At 46.7% G+C, this 25,979-nt stretch overlaps 1 protein-coding gene across 3 annotated transcripts in view; it reads right to left on the bottom strand.

The window, feature by feature from the left end:
• LOC117354671 (zinc finger protein 729-like) overlaps positions 1-25,979 on the bottom strand; it is a 166,708-nt gene that overhangs the window by 89,535 nt on the left and 51,194 nt on the right. For 2 of the 3 annotated variants that reach the window (XM_033932521.1, XM_033932523.1), the window contains exon 1: positions 360-684. The exons of the other annotated variant lie outside the window; for it this stretch is intronic. In XM_033932521.1, coding sequence (XP_033788412.1) covers positions 360-383 — 24 coding nt within the window. In that variant the 5' untranslated portion in view covers positions 384-684. Of the gene's footprint in view, positions 1-359; positions 685-25,979 lie in introns of those variants that run through there. 3 annotated transcript variants of the gene reach the window in all.

Genomic DNA, 25,979 nt, shown 5'->3' with positions numbered 1-25,979 from the left:
TCGAGGGTTTTTTTGGAGGGATGATTTCTGGTGCGTATCAGCGTGGGGATTCTGAGGCCACGGCAGATATTATTGACATTTGCGGAGTCAAGAAGGAGGTTTCAAGCAGAGGGTGGTTTTGAGAGATGAGCAAAGTAAGAGAAGAAAGACAGTGACAGCATTACAGGGAAACTAACCCCCTGACCCAATATTCCTCCCCCTCCCTCATCTTCTCAGAGTCCTCTGCCCACCCCCACCCCCAAGATGAAAAGAAAATGAGGCCTACTGCCAGGGCAAGGAAGTCTGCTTGGGGGGTAGGGGTTGATTCTGCAGAGTCCCAGGTGAAGGAAAAGAGGTGGTGGGGGAGGGGCACCTCCTACCTGAGCAGAAGCTCCTGCGGCCATTTTCCAGCCTTAGAAACCACTCTGGGGCTCTTTCTCCAGCTCAGGGTGGAGGAGAGAGAAGAGCAGAACTGCCCGTCACAAGATGGACGACGCCTCTCAGCTTGGAAATGGCGGAGCTTGTTCAGTGAGATCCAGAGCTCGAGACAAATTCCACAGCTGCCCCTCTGGAGGCCGCGTGAGGGGAGGAGGGAGGAGCCAGGGCGCGAAGTGGAGATGAGAGCGCGCGAGGCAGAGACAGGGAAATTCTGACCAATGAGCTCCTCCTCTTTCTCCCTTCTCCCTACTACGGGGAACCCAGGTCCCGTCCCCTCCTCTTCCCGCCAACGGACCATTCTGACCAATCAGCACTAAAACGAGTAGAGCCAGACTCAGCCTCCGCTGTGAAGCCCCGCCCTCTCCCTTGTGACGTCACCAGCCTCTTACTTCAGCAAGATTGAAGAGACTTTCTCCACTTTGGTCCCACTGCTCAGATTTGACTCCCCAGTCATTAATAGCTCTCAATAAACAATAAGCTCTGCCCTGCAGCAGAAAAAGAGCCCCAAATTCATTTCTAATTTTACAAAAAAAGAGAATGCCTGCTGGAGCTTCAGCTGAGGTAGGAGATTCCTCCCCTCTGCATAGTCCACACCTTAAGCCAGGGGTGTCAAACTCAATCACATTAGGGGCCGAAATCTACAACATAGGTATGCTAACTGATTTAGCACATGCTAAATGAGCACCTTTTAGGTCCTAGTTCACGCTTGCTGTCTAACACCAGCTCTGGCAGGACAAACATTTCAAATCTGACATATTGTAATCACAAAACAGAAAATAAAATTATTTTTTCTACCTTTTCTTGTCTGGTCATTATTCATAGAAACATGACAGCAGATAAATGCCAAATGGCCCATCTAGTCTGCCCATCCAGTAACTTTTACCTCTGTCTCTCTCTGACAGATCCCACGTGCTTATCCCAGGCCCTCTTGAATTCAGACACAGTCTCTGTTTCCACCACCTCTTCTGAGAGACTGTTCCATGCATCCACCACCCTTTCTGTAAAAAAGTATTTCCTCCGGAGCCTATCACCTCTTAACTTCATCCTATGCCCTCTCATTGCAGTTTCCTTTCAAATGAAAGAGACTCGACTCATGCACATTTATATTATGTAGGTATTTAAATGTCTCTATCATATCTCCCCTCTCCTTCCTTTCCTCCAAAGTATACAAATTGAGACCTTTTAGTCTGTCCCCATATGCCTTATCACGAAGATCACACCATTTTAGTAGCCTTCCTCTGGACCGACTCAATCTTTTTTATATCTTTTTGAATATGCGGTCCCAGGCTCTGGTTGTCTTCTGATAACTCACTTGCTAGGGTCTCCTGCCCATTTGTTATTTCCTTCTTTCTCCGTGCTAACCATCCATCTTCCATCTCTGTCCTCCCCTTCCGCTTCCCTCCCCCGGAGGTCTGGCATCTTTCCTTTTTTTTTCATCTCCATCCCTACAGCTGCAGCAATGTACCACACCGTCCTCAGATCCACCATCTCTCCTTTCCTCAACTACCCTTTCATCCAGCATCTCTCCCTCCTTCCCCTCCACCCCAGGGTCCACCAGCTCTCCTTTTCTCTTCCCAACTACCCTCCTATCCAGTATCTCTATCACCCACATTCTACACCATCCCTTATGTCCATCTTCTCTCCCTTTCTGTTCCTTCCCTCCCTAAATCCTATTGTCCACCATCTTTCTCCCTCTCCTCTGTTTTAGACCCATTAGTTCTTTCCCCTCCTCCCACCCTCAGACCGGCATATGCACGTCTGTTAGAACACCTCCTTCCCTCTCTCCTTGTATCTTCTACACCAGGGCCCGCCACCCCCCTACCTAAAGGCGGGCGGGTGGTTGGTAAAAAGAAAATTCTTTCCCTTTTAACATAAAAATAATGGAAATCCAGCATTACAAATTCAGAGACTAAACTGACGCAACCCCAGGTGGCTGGGATGAGTGGTGGGGATGCGCACTGTCATGGCAACTGCTATGTTCAGGAAGTGCAACTAGGCTGATGCTGGCAAGGCTAGGGGTAAAATTCAGATTGCATGGAACAAGTGTCATTTTTTTTAATGCCTCAACAGCATGTTCCCTCTGCCGCGGTCCCGTACATCAAAGGAAAGAACGTGCTGCGGTGGCCAAGGCAGCCTGATAGGATCACTACAGCCGACCGGCAATCCTTACTTATCAAAATTATAACTATATTGTTCACATGGTATTCAATAGAACTCTGCTCAGAGACATGAAGGCAATTTGTTCCGCCTCACCACCCAATCATTGCAGTGTTCTAAAAATGTATATAGCTATATACATTTTTAGAACACTGCAATGATTGGGTGGTGAGGCGGAACAAATTGCCTTCATGTCTCTGAGCAGAGTTCTATTGAATACCATATGAACAATATAGTTATAATTTTGATAAGTAGTGACTTTTCTATTTGTACATTGACATTTTAGTCACTCCTCTTCAAGTTATTTTTGCTTGAATTGCTTGCCCCATTCTATTTGTTTTGACCGGCAATCCTTGGCAGGCTGCTTAGATGAGGAGACCGGGAAGCCGGGATGGAGGGAGGGAAGGAACAGCGGGCCAAATCTCGGTCCAGATCAGCCCGTAGGCCAGAGTTTGACACCCGTGCCTTAAGCGGACCTGAGGCACAGGAAAGGAGACTGTGGTGGAGTGGTTAAGTTCAAACCCTATGCTGCTCTTTGTGACTCTGGACAAATCACTTTTTTTTCCCTTCTGAAAACATTGATCCTGCATTATTGACATACCACAATTTGGTATTATGTGATTTAATGACATGGAAGCATCTTTACCAACATATAGGAGCCAGTGGTGTACGAGGGGGCGATCCTCCTTGAGTGCAGACCATAAAGGGGTGCACCCAGGGTTGGCATCATGGTCCAGGAATTTCACTGCTTTGCCGGTGTTGGGCCTTCCTTTGATGGGTCCTGCATGGTTTGACACCGATAGAACAGCAAGTTAAGGCTGCCGACAATGAGAGAATGCTCTGAACAGGCTTCTTACAGTCCACCGAGGCCTCTCTGCTGCGTCACTGATGAAGTGGCAGAGAAAAGCCCTGGTAGAGCAGGCCGAAAAAATATCACGGTGGGATAGGGTGGGAAAGTCAGTCAGGTCCGGAGATGCTGCACAAGGAGGATGGGAGGGAGGGATGGAAAACTGCTACACAGTTTGATAGAAGGGAGGGAAAACTGCTACATGGGGATAAAAGGGAGGGATGAAAAGCTCCTGCACAGGGGGATAGAAAGCTGCTGTATATGGGGGGAGAGAGGAAGAATTGTTGGACATGAGCTGGAGAAGAGAAAGAGAGATGTAACAAAACTAGAAAGGGGTGAGAGGGAGAAATCCTACATATGGTGGAGGAGAGGGAGACATACATGGAGAATAGAGAAGGAGAAATGTTGGACATAGGAGGGCAGATAGAGATGGGGCATTGGAAGACAGAAATAAATATTGCACATAATAATGGAGGGGAGGAAGGGAGAGATGCTGCATGGAGGAGAATAGAGAGGTTTGATCCAGGGCACAAGGCAGGGAGAGAGAGTGAAAGAGAGATGGTAGACAGTGGGAAAGAAACAGAAATGTTGGATATGACAGTGGAAGGAAAGGTACAGAGATGGAAGATGAATGGTGAGCAAGGAGAAAAAACAAACATCAAATGGGCGTGAGACTCTGGTGAGTGAGTTAACAGAAGACAAAGAGAAACCAGAGTCTGGGACCAACATGATTTGAATAATAAAGATGACCAGACAACAAATGGTAAAAAAATAATATTATTTTCTATTTTGTGATTACAATATGTCAGATTTTAAATGAGTATCCTGTGAGGAAGGGCCCTCTGTCCCCCATAAGAATTGCCACTGCTGGGTCAGACCAGTGGTCCAGTGTGCCCAGCAGTCCGCTCCCGCGGCAGCCCTTAGGTGAAAGACCAGCGCCCTAACTGAGTCTAGCCTTACCTGCATACGTTCTGGTTCAGCAAGAAGTTGTCTAACTTTGTCTTGAATCCCTGGAGAGTGATTTCCCCTAAAACAGCCTCCGGAAGAGCGTTTCAGTTTTCCACCACTCTCTGGGTGAAGAAGAACTTCCTTATGTTTGTATGGAATCTATCCCCTTTTAACTTTAGAGAGTGCCCTCTCGTTCTCTCTACCTCGGAGAGGGTGAACAACCTATCTTTATCTACTAAGTCTATTCCCTTCATTATCTTGAATGTTTCAATGTCCAACTGGCATAATTGGGTTACCCTTTCCGGGACTACCTACCTCGCTCTGGCCCCTTTAGCCACAAAATCTACCTCCTACTCCCACAAAGCCCCCTGGTACCTTCCATACCACAGGGAACTAAAACAGAAATGTCGAGCCCTGGAACGGAAATGGAAAAAATCAAAATCCCCCTCAGACAGACAATCCTGGCGAGACAACATCAAGTACTATAACACAGTACTAAAAAAAGCAAGAAAGAATTTCTATGGAGATAAAATCACCAGATCAAAAAATCAAAATAGTACTCTGTTCAACATCTGGCGAAACTTAACCTCAAAAAACAATTTCACCTTCCCCTCTCCCCTCCATCCGCAAATGACTTAGCCAAATTTTTCAATGAAAAGGTTTCCACCATAAGGAGTTCTTTCCCCCCAGTAGTCTATTACAACTCTCTTCCTCCCAATGACTCAAACCCTATCCCAGCAGATAGATCCTGGACGACATTTGAACCCATATCTGAACCCCTGATCTCTAAACTCTGTCTCAGACTGAAATCCTGCAAATGCATCTTAGTTCCTTTCCCCTCCCACCTTTATGAAAACATTCCTGCACAGGCCATCTCCTCCCTTACGAGACTTATTAACTCTGCTCTACAATCTGGCCTGTTCTCCACAAAAATGGGTCACATTGCCTTGTCACCTATCCTGAAAAAAGCCGATCTCGTCCCCTCCCTACCATCAAACTACCGTCCCATAGCAAATATCCCTCTACTTACCAAACTCCTAGAAACCATAGTTGCTACCCAGCTCTCTTCCTATCTCGAGAGATTCTCCATTCTTCACCCCTAACAACATGGCTTCAGACCCAGCTTCAGCACCGAATCCCTCCTAGTCTCCCTAATTTCAAAGGTACAACAACTACATTCACGCAACAAATTCTGCTGCTTTTGATGTCGTCCACCACGTCATACTACTTTACCAACTTTCCGAGATTGGAATTGACTCCACCGTCCTAATGTGGTTCTCAAACTTCCTACGCTCCTGCTCCTACACCGTCAACACAAATGGCACCATGTCCACTCCTTGGACTCCATCTTGCGGTGTCCCTCAGGGATCACCCCTTTCCCCTATTCTCTTTAACCTCTACATGTCCTCCCTGGAACTCCTTCAACTATCCCCCCTTGAAACAATCTACACTTACGCAGATGACATCCTTGTCCTCCTTGAGACTGACCAGAACCTCACCAACCTCCATGAAAACATTACAGCTTGCATAAGGAGACTCCGTGCCTGGTCCCTCTCGGTGCAGATGAAACTAAACGAATCAAAAACAAAATTACTCTGGCTCGGCCCAAAATTCGAACACCTGCCCACCCTTTTCGCACTACCCACAGGCGATATACTACAACTCGAATTCTCATCCAAGGTCCTTGGCATCATTATTGATTCCTCTCTCTCCCTCAATGACCACCTCAATTCCTTGGCAAAATCATGCTTTTTCAGCCTCCACATGCTGAGGAAAGTTAGATCCTACTTCAGCCAACAACACTTTGCCATCCTTGTCCAATCAATCATCCTCTCCAAACTAGATTACTGCAACGCCATCTACTTAAATCTATTTAAAAAAGTCTTCTAAGACTCCAACTAATCCAGAATACTGCAGCCAAACTGATCTTCTCAAAACGCAAATCTGACCATGCCTCCCCACTCCTTGCCAAACTTCACTGGCTCCCAATAATCTCCAGAATCCATTTCAAATGTTCCTGCCTGGCTTTTAAGATCATTCACGGCATCCTCCCTCCTCTTATCCCGCTATCCTTCAACTCCTCCAGTCCCGACTCCTCCAGAACTGCCCAAAAGTATATACTAGCCTTCCCTTTTTACAATTTTACCAATTCTCTAACAAGCCCATACAACCTACTTTGCGGGGACAGCAACATACACCTCGAGCAAACTGACCAGCCTGAAATCTCGGATTTCTGGTCATTGCTCTCCCAACTAGGCTTTGACAAACACCCCCCTATCAAAACCCACCAAAGAGGACATCAGTTAGACCTGGTAACTCTATCCTCCAAGGAACAGGCCAATCCCAATTTCTATTGGAAACAAGGCAGCTGGTCAGACTCCCTTTGGTCTGACCACCGCCTATGTACCTTCACCATTGGATGCCAACTCAAACCCACTAAAAGCGGCAAAACAAGAACCATCAAAACCCACTCTTCCAGAGGAAAGATTGACCCAACGGAATTCTGGTCCCATTTCGAAATCAACACCTATCCAATAGAAGTTACGGAACAAATCATGACCTCCTGGATACAAGATAGTACCAACATACTAAACGAGATTGCCCCCACAAAAACACGCAGAATAAGAACCCCAAACCAAGAGGGCTAGTTCGATCCAGAACTGCTGCTATGCAAGAAGGATCTCAGAAAAGCCAAAAGATTATGGCAAAAAACTGGAACCCCAGAACACAGATTGGCCTGGAGACAAAAATTAAAAAAATACAAAACCCTCACTGATGAAAAAAGAAAAATCTTTTACTCCCACAAAATCGGTAATACTAAAACCAATAGCAGCAACCTCTTCAGACTGGTCAACGATCTTTACAACATAGAAACCTGCACAAACTTACAAGAAGAATCCACCTTAACCGCCAACACCCTTGCCGACTTCTTCAACACCAAGATCCAAAAATTAAGATCAATACTACCTGCCAGTCCCAACCCCCTCGAGCTCTTCCCCATCCTCACAGACTTGAATTCATCATACCCAGATCCTGGAACCAGAGCCGACCTCAGCTGGAAACAATTCGCATTAACCGACTGGCAAACCTTCAATACTTACTACAACAAGTATACAAACTCCTATTGCCACCTGGACACATGCCCTCCAAATATCATGAAAACTGCCCCCCCCCCCCCACTTTAAAGCAAAAATGATGACATGGGCTAATCACCTACTATCCACAGGAAACTTCCCGTCTGAGCAAGGTCATATAATGATCACCCCAATTCTAAAAAACGCGAAAGAATCACCTAACACCCCATCTAACTATAGACCGGTCGCCAGCATCCCCTATTTACCAAAATAGCGGAAGGGATGGTAAAGGCGGAACTTTCCGAATACCTCGAAAAATTCAACATTCTATGTGACAACCAATCAGGCTTTCGCGCGGACCATAGCACTGAAACCGTCATAGCCTCCCTTCTCAACCACCTCCACACGCTCTTCAGTCAAGGCTCAAGTGCCCTGATCATACAACTCGACCTGAGCAGTGCTTTTGACCTGGTCGACCACACCATTCTCCTTGAATGCCTAGCTCACATTGGCATCTCAGACCAGGTCCTTAACTGGTTTCAGGGTTTCCTACAAAACAGATCATACAAGGTATTCAAGAATAACTCTTTCTCTTACTGCTGGGACAACACCTGTGGGGTCCCGCAGGGCTCCCCCCTTTCCCCCATCCTATTCAACGTATACCTAGCCTCCCTAGGTAAACTCTTACACAACCTAAATCTCAAATACTTTATTTATGCAAGTTTATCAAGTTTATTAGGATTTTATATACCGCCTATCAAGATTATCTAAGCGGTTTTTTACAATCAGGTACTCAAGCATTTTCCCTATCTGTCCCGGTGGGCTCACAATCTATCTAACGTACCTGGGGCTATGGAGGATTAAGTGACTTGCCCAGGGTCACAAGGAGCAGCGCTGGATTTGAACCCACAATCCCAGGGTGCTGAGGCTGTAGATCCAACCACTGCGCCACACACTCCATCCCATTAGCCAACTTTTCACAAGAACTACTCGAACACACTTCAAACATTCTCAACCAGATAGAACTCTGGATGCTTTCATTTAGACTGAAATTAAACCCCGACAAATCAAAATTCTTCCTAGCCTCCCCCAAAGATAAAATCAAGGAAACCACAATTCAACTAAAAGGAAAGACCTTCCCCCTCGATCAGACCATAAAAATTCTGGGAGTCACGCTGGACAAAAACCTATCCCTAGAAAACCATACCGACATCATCGCTAGAAAAAGCTTCTCGGCACTCTGGAAACTTCGCACCATAAAAAAATACTTCAATGACACTGCATTCCGCCTACTCGTACAATCCTCCATCCTCAGCATTCTCGACTACTGCAACATCATTTTCCTTAACGCCACAAAGAAAACTACCAGGAGATTAAAAATAGTCCAAAATACCGCAGTGCGCCTCATTTTTGGCCTAAAGAAATGGGAACATGTCACCCCTTTCTATCACCAACTGCACTGGCTGCCATTAGAATCTAGAGTTCTCTTTAAATTTGCATGCTTTTGTTACAAATTGGTTAACGGTTCTTCTCCAAGTTACATAAATACCCACTTCAACCTTTACTGCAACAACAGGACAGCACGCAGAATTCAACTGTTCGCCTTCCCCTCGCCAAAACACTGCCTTCTCAGAAGATCCCTCGAAAGAACTTTCGCCTTCCAAGCAGCCAAGTTGAACCCATGGCTAGCCCAGATGATACTCGAGGCCCCCACTTACCTTGCCTTCAGAAAACTACTAAAAACTTACCTATTCAACAAACACGACTCCTAATTAATCCCTTCACCTCACATAACCCCGGCCCCACCCCTAATCCCTTCCTCCCTCACCTGATTCTCCCTTGACCCTCTCTCTACTCCCCTTGTCTAGTTCGATCTAAGCCGCAATTTTCAGTTAAACTGTTGTACATCTTCCTCTCATTGCAGACTACTGTAAATTGTGGTAACTTCATTGATGACTGTTGTAAATTGAAAATTGTTGTAATCTACTGTAAATCTGCTTGTAATTTGTTTGTAAATCTGCTTATAACTTGTTGTAAATAAGCTTGTCAATGCAGATCATTTGTTAATTGATGTAAACCGCCTAGAACTCGATGGGTATAGCGGTATATAAGAATAAAGTTATTATTATTATTATTATTACACGGCATCCACAATGCAGGCAAACTGGGAAAATCCCTTCTCTCCAAAATCACAGGTCTTTGGAACGACCTCACCATCCCGTTGCGGAACCTGGACTCCCTTCAATTATTCCGCAAACAACTGAAAACCTGGCTTTTCATCAAATTGTAACTCTATCCTCCCCCCCTTTTTCTCCTCCCTTCTACACATAAGTTCATATAATCCTTTTTCTTCTTCTCTACCTACTATTTAAGTTCTTGTAAACCGTGTCAAGCTCCATACTCATGGAGATGATGCGGTATATAAACTTAAGGTTTAGATTAGATTAAATCATGTCCCCTCTCAGTCTCCTCTTTTCAAGGGAGAAGAGGCCCAGTTTCTCTAATCTCTCACTGTAAGGCAACTCCTCCAGCCCCTGAACCATTTTAGTTGCTCTTCTCTGGACCCTTTTGAGTAGTACTGTGACCTTATTCATGTACGTCGACCAGTGCTGGATGCAGTTTTCCAGGTGGGTGCTTACCATGGCCCAGTACAGCGGCATGATAACCTTCTCCGATCTGTTTGCGATCCCCTTTTTAATCATTCCTAGAATTCTGTTTGCCCTTTTTGCCGCCGCCACACATTACATGCACAGCTTCATTGACTTGTTGACTACTACTCCCAAGTCTCTTTCCTGAGGGGTCTCTCTGAATACTGCACAGGACATCCTGTATTCGTGTATAGTCCTTTTGCAGTGACTTCTGCATATTCAAGGTCATGAAGATGTTTCAATTTCTCCTTCACTTCAACCTACCACAAAGTTACCCATGAGTGTCAGGTTTACCTGAAGATAATTAAAATCTCAATTAAACTTGCACTCTTACTTTGGGATTTATCCTGCTATCTACAGAGAACCCACATTACAGGTAAGCAACAACCCTTTCTCCATGGACAAGCAAGGTAATATCAGTCACACAACCCTCCCACCTCCCTTCTTAGCTGAAGTTTGTTAGTTTATAATCTGCTTCAAATCAAAGCAGAGAATAGAAAAACATGAACAGTATGAACATAAGCAGTGCCTCTCCTGGGTCAGACCAGAGGTCCATCGTGCCCAGCAGTCCGCTCACGCAGCGGCCCAACAGGTCCAGGATCTGTGTAGTAATCCTCTATCTATACTCCTCTATCCCCTTTTCCTTCAGAAAATTGTCCAATCCCTTCTTGAACCCCAATACTGTACTCTGTCCTATCACACCCTCTGGAAGCGAATTCCAGGTGTCCACCACCCATTGGGTGAAGAAAAATTTCCTAGCATTTGTTTTGAATCTGTCCCCTTTCAGCTTTTCCGAATGACCTCTCGTTCTTGTAGTTTTCGAAAGTTTGAAGAATCTGTCCCTCTCTACTTTCTCTATGCCCTTCATGATCTTGTAGGTCTCTATCATATCTCCTCTAAGTCTTCTCTTCTCCAGGGAAAAGAGCCCCAGTTTCTCCAATCTCTCAGCGTATGAAAGGTTTTCCATACCTTTTATCATTCGTGTCGCTCTCCTCTGAACCCTCTCGAGTATCGCCATATCCTTCTTAAGGTACGGCGACCAATATTGGACGCAGTACTCCAGATGCGGACGCACCATCGCCTGATACAATAGCAGGATAACTTCTTTCGTTCTGGTTGTAATACCCTTCTTGATTATACCTAGCATTCTATTCGCTCTCTTAGCGGCCGCTGTGTACTGTGCCGTCGGCTTCATTGTCTTGTCCACCATTACCCCCAAGTCCCTTTCTTGGGTACTCTCACTCAATAACATCCCTCCCATTGTATAGTTGTAGCCCGGGTTTCTGCTTCCTACATGCAATACTTTACATTTCTCTACATTGAACTTCATCTGCCATCTCGTTGCCCACTCCCCTAGTTTATTCAGGTCCCTTTGTAATTCTTTGCAGTCCTCTTTAGTCCGAGCACCACTAAATAGTTTGGTGTTGTCTGCAAATTTTATTATTTCACATTTTGTCCCTGTTTCTAGATCATTTATAAATATATTGAATAGCAGCGGTCCGAGCACCGACCCCTGGGGAACACCACTCGTGACCCTCATCCAGTCTGAGTAGTGACCCTTCACTCCTACCCTTTGTTTCCTACCCGCCAACCAATTTCTGATCCATCTATGTACATCTCCTTCGACCCCATGGTTCTTCAGTTTCCGAAGTAGGCGTTCATGGGGTACCTTGTCAAAGGCTTTTTGGAAATCTAAGCATACAATGTCTATGGGGTCCCCTTTGTCCATCCGTTTGTTAATTCCTTCGAAGAACTGCAATAAGTTCGTTAGGCACGATCTCCCCTTGCAGAAGCCATGTTGGCTTATCAGAAGTTTATTTCTTTCAAAATGCTCATCGATGCTATCTTATCAGCGCTTTTACCATTTTCCCCGGAACTGAGGTCAAACTTACTGGTCTGTAGTTCCCCGGGTCACCTCTCGATCCCTTTTTAAAGATGGGCGTAACATTGGCTATCTTCCAATCCTCCGGGATCACGCCTGTTTTCAGGGATAGATTGCAAATTTGCTGTAGTAGTTCCGCTACTTCCTCTTTTAGTTCTTTCAGAACCCTTGGGTGGATTCCATCTGGGCCCGGTGATTTGTCAGTTTTTAATTTTTCTATCTGCCTGCGTATGTCTTCAAGCCTTACTTCCATGGATGTTAATTTTTCTGCTTGGTCTCCTTTGAAGATTTGCTCAGGTTCCGGAATGTTGGATGTGTCCTCTTTTGTAAATACAGACGAAAAGAATATGTTTAGTCTTTCTGCCACTTTTCTCCTCCTTCATCACTCCCTTCCTGTCTCCGTCATCCATACACAATATTGTACACATAAAAACAACATATATTTCATAAAACATGACTTAAAAACCCCTAATCACAAATGCAGCATAGAAACACGGCCTCTCAATAAGTGCAGCATCACTGTTATCTAATATAATAAAACCCTAAGCCGCGCATGCGCACTCCCACCTGCGTGCGCCCGTTTTCCATGCGCTGTAGTCTCCCGCAGGTAGGAATGCGCATGCGCGCGAATCTCTCTCTCTCTTTCTCCCCCGAGGCGGATGTCGGCTGCGGCGGCTGTTTTCTCCTCCCATTACCTGCCAGTCTCAACCCTGACCCCTCCCCCCATCTCCATTGACTGCCCAGCCTCACACCTGGCATCCCCTCTCTCCCTTGCCTGATAGCCTCATCTGCCCCGCCTTCCTCTTCCTGCCAGACTCAGCCGGGCTCACTCCTCCCCTCTTCCCTCCCCCCTGGAAGCCCTGAACCTGCTCTCCCTTCCCCGCTATTCTCCTCCTCCAGCGGCTAATCCACCGTCGCCTCCGTCACCGCTCGGCACTCTTCAACAAGATGGCGGGATCGCTGGTGGAGAGAAATGGGCTGGTGAGTGGCGCGACATTGTGCCCTCGGCAGAGGACCCAATGGGCTCGTGGCTGCAGCGAGGATTGTCCGGGTCCCTCTGAGCCACATTTTTAAAGTCTTCCCTGGGCATATGCCCCAGCTGCGATCAGCCTCCCAGTGCAGAGCCGATCTGGAGCCTGGCCACGTTGCGTGCTCCTTCTCCTGAGCGGTGAAATCGTGTTACAGGTTCAAATGAATTAACATTATCACAGCCTGTCTTTTTTTTTTTTTCTTCTTCTTCTTCTCCTATAGAAAATAGATGGCGATCTTTTGAACAATTCTTTAGGATCTCCGGTCCAAGCAGAAGTTTTTTTCCCATGCCTGGTAAATACTTGTCATTTTCTGGCCTACAGCAATGAAGTTGTGATTTTTTTTTTGGTTCCTGTAATGTTAGACTCCATCTAATGACAAATACTTCCTGTTCTTTTTTTTTCTTTACACTGAGTCAAATGTTTGGAAAACTGGCCCAAACCATTTAAAAACCACATTCCTCTTGGGATCTGGAGGAGAAATTAGTGCTCTATATTTAAATGTCTTAAAAAAAACCAACAACCAGCCAACACAGGCAATGCTCTGACCAGGGAGAGATAGACTTCAGGGAGTTTGGAGGGGGCAGAAGAGAGAGATGGTCTTGGGGAAGGACAGAGGGGGACAGGAAAGGGAAAGATGGCAAAAACGGTAGGACCACTGCTGCTTTGGGGCACTGAGGGAGGAAAGGTTAGTACGTCAGGACTGCTGCTGCCTCCTCGGGTAAGTAAAGACCCTGTCAGGTGATAAATGCAAGGGTACAAAGGAAATAGTGAAAGATGAGGTGGTGGGACTGGGATCAATGGGAGTCAGGATCCGAGCATGATAGAGGCGGGGCATGGGTGGGGTCAGAGTCAGGGTATAGGTGGGGCTATTCTAGCACCCATTACTGTAACGAATGTAACGGGCTAAAACACTAGTCCCTTATATTTAATTTGGCAAAATAAATTCACTATCTATAGTACAGACTGAGGAGGTGGTGTCAGTTACTAGGAGGGACCATGCATGCTTAGAGAGTTTTCTAAACTTTTCTGGGCTTTGGGTGAGCAGAGCTGAACTGTAACTGTCAGGGTGACATGAACCTAGAGGTTTAGAAGACATGGAAACCAAATTTGTATGGGCCAAAAAGGAATTATTAGGATTATCTGTGCTCTCTCTACACAGATTTTCTGAAAAACTTTGGAAACTACTACTGCTACTATTTATAATTTTAATAGCGCTGAAAAGTGTATACAGTGCTGTACAATCAATATGCAATAGACGGTCCCTGCTCTGACGAGCTTACAATTTAATTAGACAGACAGATAGAAAATGGAACTCTTTTTTATCATTGATGTCAAGACTTTGTAAGCAGGCTTGATCTGAATTTCAGTTTGAATTTTCAGCCTACTTAAGTTTTATGTAGGTCTTGCTGGGGAACAAGGCTTTGCTGAAAGAATACAGGCCTGTCATGTATTTGAACTTGGATCATGTGAGCAAGAAGATATATGGTTCCTGGTACAGAAAAGCACAGAAAAACAAGCCTGTATGTAAAGATACAGGTGTCAGGTCTCAGGCCCACAACTTGACCAATAAGGAAAGACAGAACCAGTAGCGTACCAAGGGGGGGGGCAGTCCGCCCTGGGTGCATGGCTTGGGAGGGGGAAAGCCGGCCAGGTCCTCCAGCCCTTCCTTTCCCCCAGCTGAACCGCTACAATCCTACCTCCCCCACCAACAAGAAGTCTTTCCGACGTCAATTCAGACGTCGGAGAGGACGTTCCAGGCCAGCCAGGCAGTGATTGGCTGACCCGGAATGTCCTCTCTGACGTCCGAATTGACGTTGGAAAGACTTCTTGTCAGCGGGTGGAGGAAAGATTGCAGGCGCGGACTGGGAGAAAGTAAGGGGAGAGGCGCTTTTTTTTTCCCGCAGTAGGTAATGCAGGATGTAGGCAGGCAAGCTGGCTGGCTTTAGCACAGCAGGAAGGGAGGGAGATAGGTAGGCAGACAGGCAGGCTGGCTTTGGGGATGGAGAAAATCTGAAAGGCAGTGGGGGAGACATAAGGAGGCACTGGGGGCACTAAGGACATGGGTAGGAGGCACTGGGGGCACCATGGACACAGGAAGGAGGCACTGGGGGCACTATGGACACAGGAAGGAGGCACTGGGGGCACTATGGACATAGGAAGGAGGCACTGGGGGCACTAAGGACACAAGACGGGGCATTGGGGGCACTATGGACACAGGAAGGAGGCACTAGGGGCACTAAGGACACAGGATAGGGCACTGGGGGCACTATGGACACAGGAAGGAGGCACTGGGGGCACTAAGGACACGGGAAGGAGACACTGGGGGCACCATGGACACAGGAAGGAGGCACTGGGGGCACTATGGACATGGGAAGGAGGCACTGGGGGCACTAAGGCCACAAGACAGGCCACTGGGGGCACTATGGACACAGGAAGGAGGCACTGGGGGCACTAAGGACACAAGATGGGGCACTGGGGGCACTATGGACACAGGAAGAAGGCACTGGGGGCACTATGGACATAGGAAGGAGGCACTTGGGGGCACTAAGGACACAAGACGGGGCACTGGGGGCACTATGGACACAGGAAGGAGGAACTGGGGGCACAAAGGACAAGGGAAGGAGGCACTGGGGGCACTAAGGACACAGGACGGGGCACTGGGGGCACTATGGACATAGGAAGGAGGCACTGGGGGCACTAAGGACACGGGAAGCAGACACTGGGGGCACTAAGGACACAGGAAGGAGGCACTGGGGGCACCATGGACACAGGAAGGAGGCACTGGGGCACTAAGGACACAAGATGGGGCACTGGGGGCACTATGGACACAGGAAGGAGGCACTGTGGGCACTATGGACATAGGAAGGAGGCACTGGGGGCACTAAGGACACAAGACGGGGCACTGGGGGCACTATGGACACAGGAAGGAGGCACTAGTGGCACTAAGGACACAGGACGGGGCACTGGGGGCACTATGGACACAGGAAGGAGGGACTGGGGGCACTAAGGACACGGGAAGGAGACACTGGGGGCACCATGGACACAGGAAGGAGGCACTGGGGGCACTATGGACATGGGAAGGAGGCACTGGGGGCACTAAGGACACAAGACGGGGCACTATGGACACAGGAAGGAGGCACTGGGGGCACCATGGACACAGGAAGGAGGCACTGGGGGCACTATGGACACAGGAAGGAGGCATTGGGGGCACTAAGGACATGGGAGGGAAGTAAGGAGGGAGGGAATAGAAAGGGACAATTGTTGGGCATGAGGGCAGAAAGAAAGAAATGAAAGAAAGGATACACAGTCAATTAATAGATGTCCCCTTTTGATGAAAAAAAAAATGGTCACGTTACCTCTGACTTACTTTTTCTGCAGCAGAGTCAGCAGCTGCGCTGAGGTGCAGGAAGGTCCCGTGATGACTCATCTTCCGGCTCTGCTCCGGAAGAAGTAAGTTACGTCGGAAGGGGTGGACCCAGCAGACGCAGTCATTGCGGGACTTTGCCACAACTCCCTTCGTCTGCCGGGTCCACCCCCGTCGACGTAACTTACTTCTTCCGGAGCAGAGCCAGCAGACGAGTCATCGTGGGACCTTCCAGCATGCGGCTGCTGAGTTCACTCTACAGCAAGTACGTCGGAGTGGGGTGGACTGGCAGCTACAGTCATCGTGGGACCTTGCTGAATGAAGGGAGAGAAAGGAGCAAGATTGCTGGAATGGAAGAGTGGTGGAGGGAAAGAAAGGGGGCAGGGTGGTATGGAAGGGTGGTGCTGATAGAATTGATGTACAGAGAAAGGGGAGAGACATAAGGGGGAAGGATATCGAAGGGAAAGAAAGGGGGCAGATGCTGATTGAAGAGGGGTGGATGGCAAGAGAAAGGGCAGACATTGTATGGTAGTGGGGAGCCTATGCTGGATGGAAGTGCAGATGGGAGAGATAAGGGAGCAAATGCAGGAAGGAAATAGGAAGAAAGAAAGAGGGGAGCAGACGCTGGATGGAAGTGGACAGAGAGAGAAGGTACTAGATGGAAGGGTTGGAGAAAGAGGGTACATGATGGAAGGAGGGGATAAATAAAAGAGGGCACATGATGGGGAGAAAAGGATTGAGTTAGGGAAACACTTGAGGGGTGAGGGAAAGAGGTGGCAAGCTTTAGGTAGACAGTAAAAAAGGACATTGATGAGAGGGTAGTAAGAACATAATCTAGACAGATGCAGAAAATAAACTGAGAAAGAAAATGAGGGGAAAAAGGGAAAGGGCTTGCAGAGGAGAGGTGTGGGGGAGGGAAGGATAGGAGAGAGATGCCAGACCAATGGGGGTGAAAGGAGAGATGGAAGGGGGAGGCATACAGTTTCTGGAAGGGGCATAGAAGGAGAGAAGATGCCATATAGGGGAAGAGAGACGCAGACAGTGGATGGAAGGAAGAGAGTTACAAGAAGATGAGGAAAGCAGAAACCACAGAAGACAAAGGTAGAAAAAAATTTTCAATTTATTGCTTTAGGAGACATGTGTCACTGTTTCTGTGGTGCACTGTATGCAGAGTCCAGCTTCTTGCTGGTTCAATTTAACCTTTGTCTATGTATTTCTATTTTATCCCCCCCTTTTATAAAACTGTGGAGCGTTTTTTAGCACCATCCGTGGTGGTAGCAGCTCTGATGCTCAGAATTCTATGAGCGTCAGAGCTGTTACCACCGTGGATAAAATCCACACTACAGTTTTGTAAAAGAGGGAGGGGTTAGTTTATGATTACATATTCCATACTAGGCGAAGGTGTTTTCTGTGTGTTCGAAAGACATGGTTTTCTGTTAGGATTGACGGTGTAGGATTGATCTGTACTAGTCTGGCTTGTTAGTTTTACAATGGTTGTATTGATGTTGTACTGTTCACTGCAGTATGTAAGAAGCTTCCTTTTCCTAGGTACTCATGTGTGACGTGTGGCTTGTTACTAAAAATCATGTTATTCGTACAGATGGGGGGGGGGTCAAAAAATGATGGACCCCGGGTGTCACATATGTTAGGTACGCCACTGGGATCAAATAAAATAAACATTCTGCATGACATAGATAGCAGTGTGGAATCAATATGGATAAAAATTCCATCTGTGAAGAGAAGGAATATAAAGGTTGGGTTATACTACCCTCCCTGGGACAAAATGAGCAGACAGATGAAGACATGTTTTCAGAGATTAGGAAAGCTGGAGAATTGGGCAAAAGTATAATAATGGGTGATTTCAATCTATAATAATAAAACGCTAAGGGGCTCATAATCGAAAGAGAAAAACGTCCAATAACCGGCCTAAGTCGGCACTTGGATGAACATTTCTCAAAAATGTCCAAGTGCCGATAATAAAAACGGGTTTTGGACGTATTTCTAAACAACCTAGGCCTTCATAGTGCTGCTGAACGACCAAAGCTAAACGGGGCATTTCGGGAGACGTGTCGAGGGCAGGAGTTGGGCGGGACATGTGCCGGCTTAGACTTAGTCATACAGCATTTATAACCAAATTTTTACAACAAAGTCTAGACGGAACTTGGACGTTGTGACTTAGACCATGTAAAACGTCACAAAAACCCACCTAAAGTCACCAGATAAGCACTGCAAACACATAAAACAGACCCCCACAAAAATTTTAATCATAACTTTAAAATTCAGCCTCCAGACCATCATCACCTGGCCGCCTGGCATAGGAAAGCCTAGTTGTCCAGCCCAGAGGCGGCTTAAGTCGTCTTGGGGGTGGGTTAGGGACTCATGGAGAGGACCCATGCCCATAAGCTCCTGTAATCACTGCATTGATCCTTAAACATGTGCACTCCCCTATACACCCCCAAAACCCTTTTGTACTGGCATATAAGTGGCTCCTGCAGCCATAAGGGCTATTGGGGTGGTAGATAAGTGGATCTAGGGGATGCTGGAGGTGGTTTGGGGGGTTCATCATGACCTATAAGGGAGCTGTAGGGAGGAGAAGACATGGCACCCTTTTTGTGAAGTTCACAGAGGTGCCCTTTAAGGTACCCCACTATTTAGGTGGCATGTCTGGGTGTGCAGTCCATCACTTTGCAGACCCCTCCCATGTCCAACAGGACTTGTTCTAGGCGTTTTGGACTTGGACGAAAAGTTGGACGGAAATGTGGTATAAAGATAGACGATTTAGTGGCTTGGATAATCAGATCGGCAGGAAGTATAATTAGACGATTTTCGAAACGAAAAAAAAGTTGGACGTATCTTTCGAAAATGTGTCTTAAGCTGTTTTTTACTCTGGATGACGGACTTAGATGTCCCTTTCGATTATGCCCCTCCACGTGCGCATAAGCACTCCTACCTGCGTGATCCGTATGTTTGTGGCAAGCAGGAGTGCGCATACGTGCTACTGGCAGAGAAATTGTAAAGCGCAGACCTCCCTGCTCTCCAGCTCCTCCAGGCATCGAGCGGCAGTCCTCCATCCAATCCACCAAAGCGGCTCTTCTGTCTGCCCTCCTCTTCAAAAAAGCCTACTGAGGATCGCGGCCGACAGTAGCGAACCTCGCAGGCCGCTCTGCACCTCAGTAGCACGTTCCCTCTGACACACCGGATCGCATCAGAGGGAACATGCTACTGAGGTGCATAGCGCCTGCGAGGTTCGCTACAGCCGGCTACGATCCTCAGTAGGCTTTCTTGAAGAGGAGGGCAGACACGAACGACCAGGAAGCCAAATGCTGGACAGGGGGAGCAGGGAAGAGATGCTGCTAGACAGGGGGAGGTAAAAGGAAGGGAGAAGGGCTGCTGCTGGACAGGAGGAGCAAGGAAGGGGCGCAGCTGGACAGGGGGAGCAGGGAAGAGGTGCTGCTAGACAGGGGGGAGTAAAAGGAAGGGAGAAGGGCTACTGCTGGACAGGGGGAGCAGGGAAGAGGTGCTGCTAGACAGGGGGGAGGTAAAAGGAAGGGAGAAGGGCTACAGCCAAGGAAAAAGAGAGACAGAAAGAAAGACAGACAGACAGAAAGCGGCCAAGCAGAGAGAAAGAGAAAGAAATAAAGAATGACAGACACACACATCTATTCTAGCACCTGTTAAATACTAGTTACTATATAATTCAATTATCACAGAAAAAGCAAAAATTATGCTCGACTCAGTGATGATCACTCCACTGACCACTACGTAGTATAATGTAGGGTGAGAGAGAAATGCAGTATTTTGACTAAGCTAAACACAGCATATAAATATGAGGAGAAAAAAGCCTGTTCTTCATGGGCTCAAAAAACACTCCACAGCAGTGTCTATATCAATGTTGTTTCATTCACAGGATCAGTCAGCATCAAAATCAAAAAGCAAGCGCTACAGTGCACTAACGCCAAGCACTGTTGAAACACAATGCTGCTGCTTGTTTCTTCTACACACCAATACTTCGACAGGGAGTCCCCGTTTCGCTGGTCAGGGCTGCGTCAGGGGATAACAACACTCCAGCTGCAACGCTGAAATACGCTGCAGCAAGCTTGGGCTAATCCACACCTGGTTTCAGGAAAAATGGTGCTGGTACCCCAACATTGACTGGTTAAATGTTACATCGTGGAGTGCTAGGGAGGTAAAATTCCTAGATGTCATAAATGACTGCTTCTTGGAGCAACCGGTCCAGGAACTGACAAGAGGGAGTGCTATTTTAGATTTGGTCCTTAGTGGAATGCAAGACATAGTATGGGAGTTAACAGTGTTGGGTCTGCTGGGAAGCAGAGATCATAACGTGATCGAATTTGAGCTGATACCGGGAATAACGTCGCAAAAGAAATCTACCGTAGGGGCGTTTTATTTTTGAAAGGGTGACTATGATAAAATGAGGAAATTGGTTAAAAAGAAGCTAAAAGGATCAGTTGCAAAGGTTAGGACTGTAAACCAGGCATGGATGTTATTTAAAAATACCGTTGTGGAAGCCCAGACCAGATGTATTCCACATATCAGCAAAGGTGGAAAGAAGAGGAAACGAGAGCCAGTGTGGTTAAAAGGTGAAGTGAAAGAGGCTATTAGAGCCAAAAAAAACATCCTTTAAAGAATTGAAAAAGGATCCGAATCAAGAAAATAAGAAGAAACAGAAGCACTGGCAACTTAGATGCAAAGCATTGATAAAGACAGCTAAGAAAGAATATGAAGAGAAACTTGCAAAAGAGGCAAAAACTCATAGCAATTTTTTTGGTACTTCAGAAGCAGAAAAGTTGTGAGGAAATCTGTGGGACCGTTGGATGATCAAAGAGTGAAAGGGGTGCTCAGGGAGGTTAAGGACATAGCGGAAAGACTGAATTAATTATTTGCTTCGGTCTTTGCGGAAGAAGATGGAAAGGGCCCAAGATAAGGATGGGACTGTACTATCATCCACCTGTGCAATCCGAAGCAAATGATGAAGAAATGAAAGCCGAGATGATGCGAGAATGCAAAAGCGGTAAAACGATTGTAATGGGAGGCTTCAACTATCCCAGGATAGACAGGAGTCTTGGGAACTCAAAATGTGCTAGGGAGACCAGATTCCTGGAGGCTATACAGGACTGCTTCATGAAGCAGCTTGTCAGAACCGACGAGAGGGAATGCCACTCTGGATCTAATCCTAAATGGGCTAAGAGGACCTGCAAAGGAAGTGGAAGTAGTAGGACCGATGGGAAACAACGACCACAATATGATCAAATTTAAAGTTAAAATAGGAATACCAAAGGGAAAGAGAACCACAGCGACAACTTTTAACTTCAAGAAAGGAAACTACGAAGCGATAAGAGTAATGGTAAAGAAGAAACTTAGAAACAGCTCAAAGAAGTCGCAGACTATAGAGCAAGCCTGGTCATTATTCAAGGACATGATGAGCGAGGCGCAAAATCTGTATATTCCCAGATTTAGAAAAGGATGCAAAAAGAGCCGAACAAAAGACCTGGCGTGGATAACTAAAGAAGTGAAGAAAGCGATAGGAGACAAGAAACATTCATTCCGGAAATGGAAAAAGGACAAAACTGGGGAGAATTGGAAAGAGCACAGGAAGCATCAAAAAGAATGTCACCTCGTGGTGAGAAGAGAAAAAAGAGAATATGAAGAGAGGCAAGCCAGGGAAGCACGAAATTTCAAACCGTTCTTCAGATATGTTAAAGGGAAGCAGCCGGCAAGGGAGGAGGCGGGACTGCTGGAAGATGGAGATAGGAAAGGAGTGGTGAAGGAGAAAAAGAAGTGGCGGATAGACAAAACATGTTCTTTTCATCAGTTTTTACAAAAAATGACACATCCAATGTGCCGGAACCTGAAAAAATCTTCAAAGGAGATCAAGCAGAAAAATTAACATCCATGGAGGTAAGCCTTGAAGATGTACATAAGCAGATAGATAGATTAAATACTGACAAATCTCCGGGCCCAGATGGAATCCATCCTAGGGTACTGAAAGAACTAAAGGAGGAAATAGCAGAACTACTACAGCAGGTTTGTAATCTATCCTGAAAACAGGCGTGATCTCGGAGGATTGGAAAATAGCTAATGTTACGCCCATCTTTAAAAAAAGGATCGAGAGATAAGAACATAAGAACATAAGCAGTGCCTCCGCCGGGTCAGACCACAGGTCCATCCTGCCCAGCAGTCCGCTCCCGCGGCGGCCCAAACAGGTCACGACCTGTCTAAATCACCAGAAGGGGCCCCCATTCCGCCTTGGTTTCCCTTCCTAGCCCTCCGGTCTTGCACATGCACGACCTGGGTTTCTATACTTATTTTCTGGTTAGCTTTCTCAATATCCCATGATCCCTTTATCCTTCAGGAATCCGTCCAGTCTCTGTTTGAATCCTTGTACCGTACTCTGCCTGATCACTTCCTCCGGTTGCGCATTCCAAGTGTCCACGACCCTTTGGGTGAAGAAAAACTTTCTTGCATTCGTTTTGAACCTATCTCCCTTCAGTTTCTCCGAATGCCCCCTCGTACCTGTTGTCCCCTTCAGCCTGAAGAATCTGTCCCTATCCACCCTCTCTATGCCCCTCATGATTTTGAAGGTCTCTATCATATCACCCCTGAGCCTCCTCTTTTCCAGAGAGAAGAGCCCCAGCCTATCCAACCTCTCGGCGTATGGGCAGTGTTCCAGCCCTTTTACCAGTTTCGTTGCTCTCCTTTGGACTCTCTCAAGTATCGCCATGTCCTTCTTGAGGTGCGGCGACCAATACTGAACGCAGTATTCCAGATGTGGACGCACCATCGCTCGATACAATGGCATGATGACTTCCCGCGTCCTGGTTGTTATGCCCCTCTTTATGATGCCCAGCATCCTGTTGGCTTTTTTCGAGGCTGCTGCGCACTGTGCAGATGGCTTCAGTGATGCATCCACCAGCACACCCAAGTCTCTCTCAAGTCTGCTGTCTCCCAACAACGCCCCCCCCAATTTGTAGTTGAACAACAGGTTCTTTTCCCCTATATGCATGACCTTGCATTTTTCCACATTAAAGCGCATTTGCCATTTGTTTGCCCAGTCTTCCAGCTTGTCTAGGTCCTTTTGCAGGTCCTCACACTCCTCCCTGGAGCTAACTCTTCCGCACAGTTTGGTATCGTCTGCAAATTTTATAACCTCGCACTTTGCCTCCTTTTCTAGGTCATTGGTCAGATGACCTGGGAAACTACAGACCGGTAAGTTTGACTTTGGTTCCGGGGAAGATGGCAGAAGCGCTGATAAAAGACAGCATCGATGAGCATCTAGAAAGGAATAAACCAGGGGTGTCCAACCTGCGGCCCCGTGAAGTATTATGTGTGGCCCTGGTTGAGGGCGAAGCAGTATTTTCCTCTGCTGCCCCCGGGTGTTTACTGTCTTGCCAGCTCTCTCCTCTGTCTTGCTGCAGCGTTTGCACATTTGTGCAACCCCAGAAACATTTTTTTTTGGCCAATGCGGCCCAGGGAAGCCAAAAGGTTGGACATCCCTGGAATAAACTGATGAAAACATGCCAGCATGGCTTCTGCAAAGGAAGATCGTGCCAAACAAACGTATTGCACTTCTTCGAAGGAATAAACAAATGAATGAACAAAGGGGACCCCATAAACATAGAAACATAGAAGATGAAGATGACGGCAGAAAAGGGCTACAGCCCATCAAGTCTGCCCACTCTGCTTACCCACTCCCTGTCTATGCCCTAATGACCCAATTTTCTTATCTTGACCCTCGTAGGGATCCCTACTTAGATTTCCAAAAAGCCTTTGACAAGGTACCCCGTGAACACCTACTATGGAAACTGAAGAACCATGGGGTCGAAGGAGACGTACATAGATGGATCAAAAATTGGTTGGCGGGTAGGAAGCAAAAGGTAGGAGTGAAGGGCCACTACTTGGACTGGAGAAGGGTCACGAGTGATATTCCGCAGGGGTCGGTACTCGGACCACTGCTGTTCAATGTATTTATAAATGATCTAGAAACAGGGACGAAGTGCGAAGTAATAAAATTCGCAGACGACACCAAATTATTTAGTGGAATTAGGACTAAAGAGGACTGCGAAGATTTACAAAGGGACCTGAACAAACTAGGAGAGTGGGCGACGAGATGGCAGATGAAGTTTAATGTAGAAAAATGTGAAATCTTGCTTGTGGGAAACAGAAAACCGAAGTACAGCTATATGATGGGAGGGCTGGTAATGGGTGAAAGCACCCAAGAAAAGGACTTGGGGGTAAAAGTGGACAAGACAATGAAGCCGTCGGCACAGTGTGCAGCGGCCTCTAAGAAGGCAAATAGAATGCTAGGTATTATCAAGAAAGGTATTACAACCAGAACGAAATAAGTTATCCTGCTGTTGTATCGAGCGATGGTGCGCCCCCATCTGGAGTACTGTGTCCAATATTGGTCGCCGTACCTTAAGAAGGATATGGCGACACTCGAGAGGGTTCAGAAAAAAGCGACACGATTGATAAAAGGTATGGAAAACCTTTCATATGCTGAAAGATTGGAGAAACTGGGGCTCTTTTCCCTAGAGAAGCAGAAACTTAGAGGGGACATGACAGAGACCTACAAGATCATGAAGAGCATAGAGAAAGTGGAGAGGGACAGATTCTTCAAACTCTCGAAAACTACAAGAACGAAAGGGCATTCGGAAAAATTGAGAGGGGACAGATTCAGAACCAATGCTAGAAAGTTCTTCTTCACCCAAAGGGTAGTGGACATCTGGAATGCGCTTCCAGAGGGTATAATAGGACAGAGTACGGTATTGGGGTTCAAGAAAGGATTAGATAACTTCCTGAAGGAAAAGGGGATAGAAGGGTATAGATAGAAGATCACTATACAGGACCTGGACTTGATGGGCTGCCATGTGAGAGGATTGCTGGGCATGATGGACCTCTTGTCTGACCCAGCAGAGGCACTGCTTATGTTCTTATAGATCTACCTGCACCGGAAATGGTTTTCAAGGGTGATGATGTGGAGGAACTGAAAGAAATCTTGGTGAATCTGGAAGATGTACTAAGCCAAATCGACAAGTTAAAAAGTGATAAATCGCATGAACCGGATGGTATACATCCCAGGGTACTAAAAGAACTCAAACATAAAATTGCTGACCTGCTGTTAGTGATCTATAACCTGTCGCTAAAATCATCTGTAGTACCTGAAGATTGGAAGGTGGCCAATGATACGCCGATTTTTAAAAAGGGATCCAGGGGAGATCCAGGAAATTACAGACCAGTAAGCCTCACTTTGGCGCCGGGCAATATGGTAGAAATGAGTTTAAAAAATAAAATTGTGGAACACGTAGACAAACATTATTTAATGAGTCAGAGTCAGCAAGGGTTCTGCCGAGGGAGATCTTGCCTCTCAAATTTGCTTGACTTCTTTGAAGCTGTGAATAAACATGTGGATAAAGTTGAACAGATTGTTATACCCCCTTCTACTAAACTGCGCTAGTGGTTTTAGCATGGGGAGCAGCGCTGAATGGCCCGTGCTGCTCCTGACGCTCATAGGAACTCAATGAGCTTTAGGAGCAGCATAGGACATTCAGTGCGGCTCCCAGCGCGGTTTAGTAGAAAAGGCCCATAGTATA

This window comes from Geotrypetes seraphini, chromosome 2 (genome assembly GCF_902459505.1).
Source record: "Geotrypetes seraphini chromosome 2, aGeoSer1.1, whole genome shotgun sequence".
Taxonomy (NCBI): domain Eukaryota; kingdom Metazoa; phylum Chordata; class Amphibia; order Gymnophiona; family Dermophiidae; genus Geotrypetes; species Geotrypetes seraphini.
Note: the sequence above shows the minus strand (reverse complement) of the source record. Positions and strands in the feature narration are given on the sequence as shown.